General features: G+C 39.5%; 2 protein-coding genes across 4 annotated transcripts in view; both read right to left on the minus strand.

Moving 5' to 3' along the window:
* phldb2b (pleckstrin homology-like domain, family B, member 2b) overlaps window positions 1-2,284 on the minus strand; it is a 51,595-nt gene extending 49,311 nt beyond the window's left edge. For all 3 annotated transcript variants that reach the window (XM_066665092.1, XM_066665176.1, XM_066665006.1), the window contains exon 1: window positions 2,152-2,284. In XM_066665092.1, coding sequence (XP_066521189.1) covers window positions 2,152-2,154 — 3 coding nt within the window. In that variant the 5' untranslated portion in view covers window positions 2,155-2,284. The remainder of the gene's footprint in view (window positions 1-2,151) is intronic.
* Window positions 2,285-5,436: 3,152 nt separating this feature from the next.
* plcxd2 (phosphatidylinositol-specific phospholipase C, X domain containing 2) lies at window positions 5,437-13,144 on the minus strand. The gene is made up of 4 exons (XM_066682122.1): window positions 12,798-13,144; window positions 11,766-12,232; window positions 9,871-10,112; window positions 5,437-7,161 (listed from the first exon to the last, which is right to left on the minus strand). Exons 1-4 carry the CDS (start codon window positions 12,895-12,897, stop codon window positions 7,008-7,010), a joined length of 963 nt encoding a protein of 320 aa, XP_066538219.1. The 5' UTR covers window positions 12,898-13,144; the 3' UTR covers window positions 5,437-7,007.
* Window positions 13,145-13,700: the final 556 nt, after the last annotated feature.

Raw genomic sequence — 13,700 nt, forward strand, 5'->3', positions numbered from 1 at the left:
TATACATATATAAAATGAGCCCATCTAAATCACATGTTTTGTAATATCCATGAACCAACTCATATTTACATATGTCAGTCTTTTTGTCTGTGATAAGGAGTACTAAGGGGTAGTTAAGCCTGTCCTGCTTTTTAAAGCAACCAATCAGAACAGATTTCTAAAGGCAGAGTAATGAAATCAGCCCGTGGCATGTATCCATGATTGGTATTGAACATTGTAATGAAATTCCCTGAATACCAAAGCTGTTATCATGAAAAATGTCATTCCAGCCACTGTTTCCCAGCTACAGTCTTATAGTCCACTGCACAGTTTCATGCTTTCCTCCATCTTGGGAAGTACTGCTTTAGACCGGTAACCGTTAAATCCAATGCAAACAAATGAAAGAGACCCGCAAGTGTTGTTACAGCTGCATGTGGCTAAAGTGATTTAAGAACCATTAAGAAATCCAATAATCGGCCTCAAAAGCTAATGTAATACTATTGTTATGACTTGTGCGTATGGGTTTCACATTATTGTCATATTTAAAACATATCAGATAGGAAATCCTTTTTTAACTTCATTTCAGCTGAGTCAGTGCACTATAAATGCTCCTATCTCCTTATGTGTGTGCAGAGTTTTAAAGATGCTAAAGAAAGGAAGCGTCAGTTCCTTTTCTGGTGCTGGAACCAGAATGACCAACAACTTGGTCACAGAGCACACCTTTTTCCTGTCTTAGAGGAAATTAGGGACTATGCTCAGAGATATTTTGCCCTTCATTCCATTTTATGTGCTGAAGCAACAGCATAGTGTCAACAGCTGCATTTAGCATAGGCCTATGGTGATGATGACCAGGCACTTGGCTGTGGTAGTGTTTAGTTTAGTGGTGTCAAATAGGCCTTACACATAATATGATGTAGTTCCACACCACAGCAATTACTTTTCTTCCTAGAAACTGTCCAGGATTCAGATTAGCAGTGCTGAGAAAAGCAGAATTTTCGGTCGTGGCACAAAAATATTAGGAGTTTTTCCCAGCTCACAGAACTTAGGAAAGGTATAATAAAGAGCCCATATAATGGCAAATCGTATTCCCCTCACTGTGTTCCATTCAAATTAGTCCATATATGGAAACTAAGCTGGAAAATCGTAATGTCAGATAAAAACAATAACATATCCATGCAGTATATCCTCACTTTCACTACAGAAGATGCGCTCCACCAGAACAAAATGAGCACATAAAAATAATTTTAAAGGATTATGGTCATGGACATATATCAGTTTTAAAGGCACACTAACAAGCGCAACTATTTAAACCTTAGGAATACAGACGAGATGTACATCGCTAATGTAAATCTAAACAATGACTGTGGTTTGCTTCATAAAATCATACCAAGTTTACCTCAGGATTCCAGGGTTACAACAATAGTCTAGGATATAAGCTCTTTAATAGCCACAGTGCTCAGCCCCCTTGGCATTCTTTCATGATGGGTGTCCTCATAATAAGGCTATCTCGCTCTCATCTGTGCTCTAGGCTACTGCATGCGGGTGTATGCAATACAATACAGAACAAATATACAAAGAACAACTTCCCAAATCCGACCCGTAAACTTATGTATAGTGTTTCAATGTTTGGGTAATGGCCAACACATTAAACATCCTCAAACAGAACACCTGCATGTGAGGTCAACAAGAGGTCAACCCTGTTTTTAATTTATGTTCACTCCTAAAAATAAAGCCCTTGGGAACAAAAATTCTGGAGGGGTACTGGACATGTCCCCCCAGAGTTCTGAAATTCTGTGAGATAATTTTGGGGGTGGTTGGATGTTTATCTGGGAAAAAGTAAGTAAATAGCTGGATTACAAAAGAGCTGTAATATTTAAATAACCTGTTAATTCATTAATGCATTTGTAGTTGTGAACGGTCATTCAGCACAAGACATCCATATAATAAGTCTAACTGTAGGTGTGTTTCTTTACAGTGTTAGCTATGTCTGGACTGCTGCATAAAAGTGGCTCTTGAAAATGAGTGTAAATAACATTACTCGTGTTTACAAAGAGCCTCAACGCCATGTACAAGTTCTACAGTAATTCAAAGTTTTCCTAGAGTCATTCATTCCTGTCTAAGCTGTTTGTCGTTCCTCCATCTCTCTGTGACAGTGTAGGAGAAGGATCTCACCATAGCGGTTGCTGTGGATGACGGGCAGCTGCTCAGGTGTGTCACGGTCCCGATTCACCAAACTAAAGTCCAGCAGACGGTTCTGGATTTGAAGAGCTTAGTGTCTGTTGAGTAATTGTTTTCTGAAAAAGCCTCGTTGGTGCTGAGAGGAGGAGAGAGACGGAGTTTAGCAGCTCGTGTAAGTTTTCAGAGACTCAGAGTCTCTCTCTTTCGCTCTCCCTCTCCCTCTTTCTGGAATGTATAACAGCTGGAAAGAGAAGAGGGACAACGTCATTTGTCTTCCCGCCCGTTTTCCGGCAAGAAACGCCCCCGCGCTACCATTGGCTGGTAGTTTAAAGCGTTCCAATGTTGGATATTTCACGTACCCACAACTTCTTGAATGTTTCAACAGCTAAGGCACTACAAACTAATAATTCACTGTTCATCCCCACAAAAATAACTTTATTTTATTTTGAATAACTTGTCTTTGTCTAAAGTGTTGTACATGCTAAACAAAACCGAGCCAATAGAATTTTTTTTTGTTGTCAAATAAAAAACATGTATCTCCAAATAGCAACTGTACATCCATCCATCCATTATCTGTAACCGCTTATCCAATTTTAGGGTCGCGGGGGGTCCAGAGCCTACCTGGAATCATCGGGCGCAAGGCGGGAATGCAACTGTACAGGAGAAAGAAAAATCTTATTAATTTATTAGAGGAGGTCAATGTATAAAAGTAATTCTGGAACATTTCTGCATATGGACAGATCTGGTACAGTGTCTAGTACGGGCTTCGTCCTACTGTCTCCTATTGCTAAGTTGCTCAGCCCCATGTAGAAGAAATGACAGTGCTCCAAGCTGGTTCAGCTAACTCAGAAGATGGACAGATCCCAGCTTAACTGGTGTAGCTACTACAGACACTATTTTGCCAATAGAACACCAGACATTGGCAGCTGCAGTAGTTAGCAAATAAATGTAATAGAACGTATCAACTTGTGGCCCAGCCTTTGTGTATGAATGAATTAGCGATAGCCTTCCTAGAAATTCCCTGTAGCTAAGACAGGAGGCAGAACTGGCATAGTACATGTAGAAAAAACCCTGACCAGAGATCGCTTTTCACCTGGGCAGAGGAGGGCAGGGCCGTCAGTGTTGAGTGACAGCTGAATTAAAAGCATAATAAGCAGGTGTTAACATGGTGATTGAAGTTGGTGTCAGTTCTGAAATGCTTTTATGACCTTATGACCTTTCCCCTCTTGTAAAATGAGGTTAGTCAAATGTGACTGAAATTGAATGTCAATAATAATATGGACTTAAATTACTGTATTAAGTAGCTATTTTCACTATTACCACACAAATCATAGATTCATAGCAGATGTTTGATTCAGAAATGGCATTGGACATTTGGATATATATATATACTTTTTATTTAGCCTCAATTTAGAAATGTCCTAAATATATTGGCATCAACAGATGTGTACATGTAAATACTGCATATAGACATCAGATGAACATGGAGATGAACTGTGCTGATTGGAGTGGTCATCAGCAGGCCATGAAGCCAGGCCTCAGACTTTAGAGCCCTGTAGAATCCTCAAATAAAAAGTAAGGCTGAGCGAGTTCTGAAGAAAACAAACAAAAGGGCCGGAGAGCATTTTCCTGTATCTGCTGCTCCAGTCTGCAGCCACAGTACTAGGGCTGTGGTGTAATTACAGTGTAATTAGTGTCCTTTTATATAAGTTACTGCCATGCCAGCCGCAAGAAACACTGTCAACAACGCTGTAAGTTCTTTTTTTTTCATGATCTGGACCTTGCAGGCCACAATATGCAGAGAGGGACTGGGAGGAAAAGAATGAGTGGGAGATAGATGTACTAAGAGAAGGGGAGGGAGGGAGGGAGACATAGTGAAAGTTAATTTTCTCACTGTGCCACCTTAAAGGAGCAGTGAAGCATAAAGCTTTGTTCACTGATGTCATCGCTATAGCCAGGAGGCGCTCTCAGTGAATTTAGTGGGTTGGGACCATACTTGCTTTTTGATGTGAGAGTCCAACCAAAATGAGATTTTCACTTTACCTCATATAAAGTCAATTAGAAAAGTCTTGTTAAATGTAAATTAGTTTTGGTCTGGAGCTAACAAGCTAACAGCACTTGGTAATTGTTAAGCAACCTTGAAGTGGCAATCCAGACCAGGTTTTAGCCAGATGTTAGCCCAAATATAACCACTGTCATAATGTTATATAAATGTACATAAGTGCTTTCTATATGTGTGTATATAGTTTCAAAAGTGAAATCAATATGGATGTTATCCATGATCAGTGATGGGACCAGTGTGGGTTAAACAGCACTCATCTGGGCTGTACCGCTCACTATGGGCCTTGTGCACCCCAAATATGGACACTTAATGACCTGCCTATATTTATGTGACCATGTAAAAACCCAGCAATATAAAATGTCCATCTTTAACCCAGCTAGCCTATATTCAACCCATGTGGGCTCTACTAAGGTGTGCTGTCTTGGAATGTTGTGTTTTGTTCCAGAAAACTGTCAAAAAAATAAAAGACCTGGAAGGTCATCACTTGTTTTATATATAGTAGTGTTCTCACTGCCACGGAATGAAAGCACACTTACGTCCCTAAATACATCAATCCAGTCATTTTGAAGCTCAGTGGAGTCACACAAACTATAAAACATCGCAGCTTTGAATAGGGAAACCCAACATCATGCAGAATGAAAATGAACAGCATGTAGAGCTGGATAAGACAGACATGAATGGCGTAGTTATAGCAACCAAAGGGTTTGTGTGGAGAAGGCAACTGTGCTGATTACAACTCTCTTGTCTCTCTGCCTGTCTATACCTCGCTGCCTGCATAACGTAATCCATCCTTTTTTATAGACTGTTTCCATAGACTTAATTTTTACCCTTTATTTGCACCTTTGAACTGAGAGACAGGAAGTCAGTGGCAAGCAAAGAATAGACTGGGTTTGTTGCAACTTTTTAAATTTAATCGGATGATTAATTGCTATATAAATAACTGCCAATAAGCTTTAAACTGATTTCCTCCTTCAGAGTTTTGTAATGGATGACAAATTAAAAGTGGAAAAAATGACCAGAGTTCATGCTTAAATGCTATCAATTATATGAATTAATCTGAGTTCTCTAACAAATCTATTATAAAAACGCAGACTTGCATTGTGAGGTGTGATGTTCTCCGTGTATTTATTTCTGTGGGTTGTTGTATGTAAGTAGATTGAGTATGAGAGGCTGTGCTCCAATGTTCTTCAGTTAAGTGGCTCACTTTAATGAAAGGCTTAACAGTTTTTGAAGAGATAAGCAACTGGTATTTGCACTGGCATTGGCTGATACACAACACATAGCATGGTGCCTTCTCTAGATGCTACGTTTTTGAGTTACTGTAAATATATAAGAAGTTATGTTGGTCCCAAATGCTGAAAAAAAAACAGGCCCTCTACTGGGAACAGTATAAATAGAGACACTGATTATTGTTGCCTGGTTCCTTCTGTCAGAAAGAAGTTCTTGTGGTTACTATGGGTTGCGCCAAACTCAGCCAGACAAACAGAGTGGCCGCACCAAAAATGTACGGGTCGCATGAAGGAGACGTAAATGGCCTCATCAGGTTTGTGTCTGACACCTTTTTTTTTTTTTTTTTTTCTTCACAGCTCTGGGTTCAGACAAAATAGGAGCAGCTTCGCTTCCAACATAAACACTAAGCGGACCACCGCAGATCCGCTGTGCTGAGGTTTGTTCCAGGCCTGAGCCCAAAAACACATACCTTTCCTACCACAGCACCTAGCTCAGCTGTAAACTGCCAGAGAGGAAGGAAAAAGAGAGAGGGAGGCAGTGAGAAAGATAAAGAGAGAACTAGAAAGAAGAGTGTGAGAAAAACAGATAAAGAGGGTGGGAAGCAATGAGATAGAGGGAGGAAAGGAGTGAAAGTGGGAGGAAAACAAAAAAAATGTGAGTGAGAAAGAGAGAGCGACATAATATACATGCCACAGTAAAAAGCAGGATTTCCTTAGGGCAGTGATGCAACCAAAAATTTAAAGGGGCGCTTCACCATATTCCAACATAAATAGTTCAGAGGGTTTTGTTCGTTAAATGCTCAGATGTAGATGAACCTTCTCTCTTAATTAAGTTAGAATTGTTCACTGTGGTGGTAATGGGAAGTAGACCTCTATTTTTTAAATTGATGAAGTTCCCCTTTATTCAGCAGAAGGAGAGGTTCTGTTATTTCTGAATTTGCAGTGTTTGGCTAAAGTTATCAGTATAAACCAAGAAGTCCTGCTTTGTAAAACGTCACTTTCACAGCCCAACATTATAGCAACAACCACACACACACACACTGTGGCAGAAATAGCTGACTACACGCTCACACCACTGATCCACACATATATGTTCAGCTTGCTGCAAACCATGGTGGAAACAGCAGAAGTTTATTAAAAGAGACTAAAATTAAATAAACTATATTAAATATTTATATATACAGTACATTCATTGGGAGTGAGAGTTGTGTGTGTATGTGTGGGAACTGCAGCACACTTAGTTAGAGGCAGTAATAAAGTCACCTACAGTTACCATACGAAGGCTATTACACAGAGAGTGTTTATCGTCCTTTTGAATGAAAGCCAAATTATAAAGCAGGGCCTAGGTCCAAATGAGGAGTAATTAATTGACTCAGCATCCTATCTGATGAGTACAGACTTGGAGACAGCGCTCCTTTAAGCTTTCGTTTTTGCGATGACCATGGACTCCTCACGAATTTGTTCCGTGATGGTCAGGTGATTTTTGGTCTCCAAGGTTATCTTGTGACACCCCCCCCAGTCCCTCTATGAAGGTCTAGGCAGTGCAGGATGGGCAGATGTCATGTGACTTTCCGGTCAGGGAGGAGCAGGTCATTGAGCTGGATCACAGTGTTAGCAAAATCGACCAGCTCCACAAAGTCTGAGGTGATGATATTCACACCATTCACTCCTGGCTTCTGTGCTTTGATCCATGACAAAATTGTTGGCAAATTCCTGTGCAGAAGAAGAGCAGGGTAAAATGATATTATGCGCCATGTTGTGCCCAACATTTTCCTTTTTAAGTAATTTAGTAACTACAGGACATATACAAATCTTTTCAAGAAAATACATATATTTTCAATACACCAAAAATATACACCAAACAAGGACTACAAATGTCATTTGGTGAGCCTGTCCAACCATATATGCAGAATGAAGAGATGAGATGTACAAGTACAAAGATTAATTTACATTTACCTTCAGAAGTATTACATTTTTAATAATACACATTTGCTGGGATGGTTTGTAGGGGAATTTAGTGTGTTATAGTCTATTTCAGATTGGAAATAAATGATTGCAGAGCTCGGAACGTTCCCATCTGTCTCCACTGATGCAAGGCAGCCGGTACAACAAAACCAGGAAATGGGAAGCTTGAACGTAGTTTATCCTGGAATAATAAACAATGCCCCTTCCATGCTCAAGCACAATCAATCTATTTTCCGGCGAGACAGACGTCTGACTAAGATGTCCGCAAAGAGGTCCCTCTGGTCGCTTAGCAGTGCTGTCATACGTGCTCTCTCTGAACTGATGGGTAACAAGAAGGTTCAGCCAATTCAAGGAGTACGTAGAACTAACATTACAGTGTTAAAATGCACAGTAAACGCCATGTAATTTTCTTACAAAGCATTACCGGCAGAATAGAAACAAAAAACACGCTCCTGGGTGTGTTCTCCCTGTGTCTGTGTGGGTTTCCTCCGGGTGCTCTGGTTTCCTCCCACGGTCCAAAAACACATGTTGGTGGATTAGCGACTCAAGTGTCCATAGGGGTGTCACACTTTGTCACGCCCCCTCCAGGATGTGTTCCCGCCTTGCGCCCAATGATTCTGGATAGGCTCCGGACCCACCTTATCCTGAACTGGATAAGCGGTTACAGATAATGAATGAATATACCATAAGGTATTTGTTTCCTAGACAGTGATTAGGCCTAGTCCTGGACTGCACAGCATTTTGTATTATGATTTTCCATTGAATGGAGGTATTGTGCTTTTCCATTGAAGGGAGGACATAGTCCTAGGCTTAATCCCTGTTTAGGAAACCACCTTGATATTCTATAACCCCATGACATGATTAAAACATGTGTCAGGTCCCTTTAAGTCTGCCTATGTTCCTTAAGACCAAAATTAAGTGTCTTTACTGCCATCTACAGTCTACATGGAAAAAATGATTTCCAATATCCAACGTGCAACTATTCTTGCACATTCACTTCAGTTTTATCTTAAGTTGATTTTTGATATTTGGGAGAGATTATATACAAAAATAAAAAAAAAAGAATAAGAAAATAAAATGCATGATTATTCTCCAACCTCTCATTATCTCCTAAAAGTGGCATATTATACCCATCTAAACAACCCTGTTCAACGGCCAATTTCAGCCCGTTCCTGGAAATAACAATATGCAAAACACAGCTCACACACATGTGCAATCAAGTAGAAGAAAACAGAACCTCCAATCTATCTATAGTATAATTCTAATGAGCATGCACCAAAATTGGAACGGATGTTTCTGACAGCCCACAAATCTGGGTTGTTTCATAGTTTACGGGCACAAGCACCGAACAAGTCAGTCTTTCCTTATATGTCCCCTGTAAACACACTACTTACCGCAAAAAAGGCATGGAAATGTGAAAATTATATTATAATTTTATAAATATATATAATATATAAATTATTTAAAAATATTACTTTTTTATTATTTTATTTATTTATTTGGTTTTTACATTGAACTATACACACACTTGAATAAATAATGAATGAAATTTGTGTCACCTTCTCAGAGAGATTAACCTCATACAGGGGCGAGATGTTATAGTATTTAATATTTACATTAATAGCACAGTGCAGCTGCTAGTGTCGCAATCACACAGCTCCAGATACCTGAAGGTTGTGGGTTCAAGTTCCGCTCCGGGTGACTGTCTGTGAGGAGTGTGGTGTGTTCTCCCTGTGTCCGCGCAGGTTTCCTCCGGGTGACTGTCTGTGAGGAGTGTGGTGTGTTCTCCCTGTGTCCGCGCAGGTTTCCTCTGGGTGACTGTCTGTGAGGAGTGTGGTGTGTTCTCCCTGTGTCTGCGCAGGTTTCCTCCGGGTGACTGTCTGCGAGGAGTGTGGTGTGTTCTCCCTGTGTCTGCGTGGGTTTCCTCCGGGTGCTCCGGTTTCCTCCCATGGTCCAAAAACACACGTTGGTAGGTGGATTAGCTACTCAAAAAGTGTTCGTAGGTGTGAGTTAATGTGTGTTGCCCCCTCCAGGGTGTATTCCTGCCTTGCACCCAGTGATTACAGGTAGGCTCTGGATCATACCTGAACTGGATATCCTTACCACAACACTGAACTGGATAAGCGGTTACAGATAGTGAACGTGAATGATGTATTATGCTTCCTAGACATAGGCAATAGTAAAAGACAGATGTGTTTTTTTTAATGGTTTATTTGTAAACTATATGGACTGAGGTGTAAAAGGATACTTTTTTTTAAAAAGTAACAGTCAGTGCCAATGACATACCACATTAAACTTATTTATAAAAAAGTCAGGAAAACTCATGATATATTATATCATAATATGGGTTATTAAACCAATGCAGTTGCTGACACTCTTACCGCTCACAGATTATATGCCCTTTTAACTGTATAACTCAAAGTATTTAACAGATTCCCTTCAGCAACAATAACCTACTTTTCCACAAGGTAGTTGCGTAGCCCCCTGATGTGCCCGCTGACGATGGTCTTGACACGAGGGGTGAGGATGGCCTGGGACACGTGGAAGCTGCCATACTTTGCCCTCTCGCCCAGCGTAGTCTCCAGAAACTGGATCAGCTTGGTCGCGTCTGTGGTGTTGGCCCAAGGGGCTGGGATTTTATTTCCTGGCCACATCAAGGAACAGCCATTGGCTGCTGGGTGGTGATAGAATACCAGGACCTTTAGGACAGACCACATATGTTTAACAGGCAAACGTTTGTAAAATGTAAACATTTTACAATTCATATATACATACATCATATATATAATATACAAGCCAAGTGATTGATTAAAATAAAGTATGAAAATCTGGCCTTAAACTTAATCTTGGTCTAAGACACTGGCTCTAATGTCCAAAAAATAAATAAAATAATAATTACTCTGAGTGTTAAGTTAACACTGGTGAATTTACTAATTATATATATATATATATATATATATATATATATATATATATATATATATATATATATATATATATATATACACACACACACACACACACACACATATACATACACACAAATGAGGAACCACCTGCTACAGAGCAATAGTTCTGGATCTATAGCATAGCTCTAAAAATGCATAAGTAAAAAAATAAACTGAAGCAGCAGGTAAAACAACATAAAACAAAAAATTATCAACTCAATTGCTGGGCTCTGTCACGTCATGTTTAGCAGTGGTAGGAAGTGGGATTTTAATCTTAGTGAGATTAGGGTCAGCACACAGTAGGAAGAGCTGACCTCTGCCCTGAGTCAATCTTGCTTGAGGTCTAACCCACAAAAGCTAGAGACATGTTAACCCAGGGACGCAATATTTAACAGACTTAACTATTACACTGACCATGTTTTAAAGCACCCTTTATTTTCATGAAAGTGTCCTACTTGACATGGTCAACCCGGTTTAAAGTGAGTGTTGATATAAATATCTAAAGAAAGAAAGAAAGGAAAACATGTCTTTCTAAAAATGCTACTAGACACAAAAATACTTTAATGGAAATTTTAGCCATTTTATTGCTATTGCTACTAATCATGAAATAGTGACATGTTGTAAGTGTCAACAGATGAATTTTAAAACATCTAAAGGATCTACAGACAGGAATACACGCATACACAGTAAAACAGGAACTCATTACAGGGTTTGGTTTCTGTGTAATTGCCTCCTGATTCTCTTCAGCTTCCTTCTTTAAGACTTTTACACTGGCCTCAACTTTGTACCAAATTTGTGTGAGAAACTTCTTTTTTTTTGTTGAACATTGCGTTTAGACTAGTGTGTAGTTATGTAAAGGAGAAGCAGTGGTTGAGAACAACAATCTTGCAAAACTCGCATTTGAATCGCTTGGGGTGAAAGTACAGAATGTAAGACAGTCAAGCTCCTTTTTCTGGAGAGCTGTACACTGAATGCAAAGCTGCTAATAAAGCAGCATATGTCATTTATTAAGTAATTTTATTAAAGTATTAGCTTTTGCAGCATTGACATTGTAAAAGCCTTGAATCTAAAAAATATTTCAGTAAAATAGAGAAATGGCCAGTGGCATTCATATGTTACCACTGACATGACGTAAAAATTTCGGATGGCAAATAAAACCTGTTTTTGCAGTACACACTGCGACCCCTGGTTCCGATCACAGCCGTTATAGTGTCAGCAATTTCCCTTCACTAAACACATTTCACATCAAACGTCTTTGAATAATTTTGTTGACAGCTGAATCTCAACAACTGGACTGTCTTTAAATTTTGAAAACATCTCAAAGTGTTCACAATTTCTATTTTTAAGGTCTGTCACAATCGCAATCGCATCTAACTGTTCACTTAAAGAAGTCAAGCCCATTACCTGATATCTCTTTTCCCACAGATAATCCAGAGTGATGTCCTCTACGGCGTTAATCTTGCAGAGTTTGGAACCAAAAACCTCCTGCAGCATGTTGATGAGATAGCGATGGTGCTGTTCCTCCATGGCATAGTGGTGGTTAAAGTCCAGAAATACAATCTCTTTATGGTGTGTATTAAGGAAAGCATCAATGTCCATGAGACAATCTCGCACTCTGTGGCCAAAGAGGCCATGGATGAAGTAGATCTCATTACCTTCCTCGCCTGGTTTAGAAGATACACGAAGGTCAAAATAGCGAATGCCAGCCTCCAGCTGCTCTCTAAAGGTGAGGTTCTGAGTCATTGACCACTTTTTCATCACTTTCTTGGCCAAGAGACGGAAAATTGTAGCCAGGTGCTGGACAACTGCCTTTTGATCTGGGCCAACCGGAGCATGCTCATCCACCCAAAAGCTGAAGGAATCGTGGGATCCTAGAATTAGGAAACTGAGGTTATTCAGAAATTCACTGCATGTTCTGAACTACCAAAACATGTTTGCAAAAAATTGTGTGAATTTGTACAAAGAGCCTGCAAACCTAACAGTGTTTGTTCAAAAGAAGAAATCATAGCTTAGCTTCAAGAAGATACCATGACAGAGTGTGCAGTCTATTAAAACTTGGGGAATAAATTAATAAATTGAGGGAGTGTGTTGTTAAACTGGGGAGCAACATATTAAACTTTTTTTGCCTCTAAATAAGATCTCCAAAATAGACAAGGCATATATATTTAAATTAGCCTTAGCTAGGGCTTCTCAGGTGTCCACAAAGAATTTGAACGTTATTAATCTGCTAATGTATCATCAATAAAACATACCATACGTGTAAGTTCACTGGTTGTATTCATGGTAAATTAAAATAGCCTACTGCATTTACACTGTTAACATTACGACCCCTTGTTCCTACCACTACTGTGTAATTCTGCTAGCATTTTTAAATGGAGCATTTATCAACCAACACTACCAATGAATGTTAACATTTCAACAGTTTAAAGGCCTCGCCTGGTACAGCCAGGTGTTTCAGGGGTATGGCAGTAAGAGAGGGGCACAAGGAGCCCATCCAATCAGCGTTAGAACCACCGCCGGTCGGCCGTGTCTTCATGGCTTCCCCTCAGGTTTCCTCACCACAGAAAGTTCCAAAAACGACACCCATGTCGCCGTTGAAAAACCATTTTCCATCTACTCACACTACAGTGAGGCATGATGTCATAATCCATGGCCACAAGTGTAGAATACCAGGGATAACATTCGCCTGGTGGCTGAAGAAACGCGGTTTTGAGGCTTTAACTCCGAGGGGAGGCATAGCGAGGAGCTAATCGTAATCGGCTTAATCCCAATTACAGGTCTTCATCCTCCCTAGGCTTCGGTCCATGAGAAAAGTGTCTCTGTTTTATCCTTGTGAAACACACACAAACATTCACTTTACTGACATAAATTAGCCTAATTAAAAAACTATTAAAATTTAAAGATAGGCCTTATATTTTCATACTGTGGATACAATCATTGCTTAGGCTAATTTCTTCATTGTTTATGCAGCGTTTGCTCAGTTTAACTAGGATAACTGAACCCATTCTGAATTGAACACAACCATCATCGGCTCTTTATGTTATAAATCTGAGAAATGGAAGGATACGGGCTTGTAATGTGTAGGTTGTGTGTCCTATTATTTAATGACTTATAATAAAAATATTTGATATGGTTGCTAGCTTGTGGAACACCTGTCTGAGGTGTGTAAATATTTCATTAGATTTCTATTAAAGGAAATCACTTAAAAAATATGTGATAATAAATGCAATAGGTTCATACACTAAATGCAAAATATTTGAATGGCTTCAAACAAACAAAAACCTTGGCAGTTCCCACTTTGTATAAACATGCATTTCTTTCAGGTGATAATGTACACAA

The sequence above is a fragment of the Hoplias malabaricus genome, chromosome 1 (genome assembly GCF_029633855.1).
Source record: "Hoplias malabaricus isolate fHopMal1 chromosome 1, fHopMal1.hap1, whole genome shotgun sequence".
Lineage (NCBI taxonomy): Eukaryota > Metazoa > Chordata > Actinopteri > Characiformes > Erythrinidae > Hoplias > Hoplias malabaricus.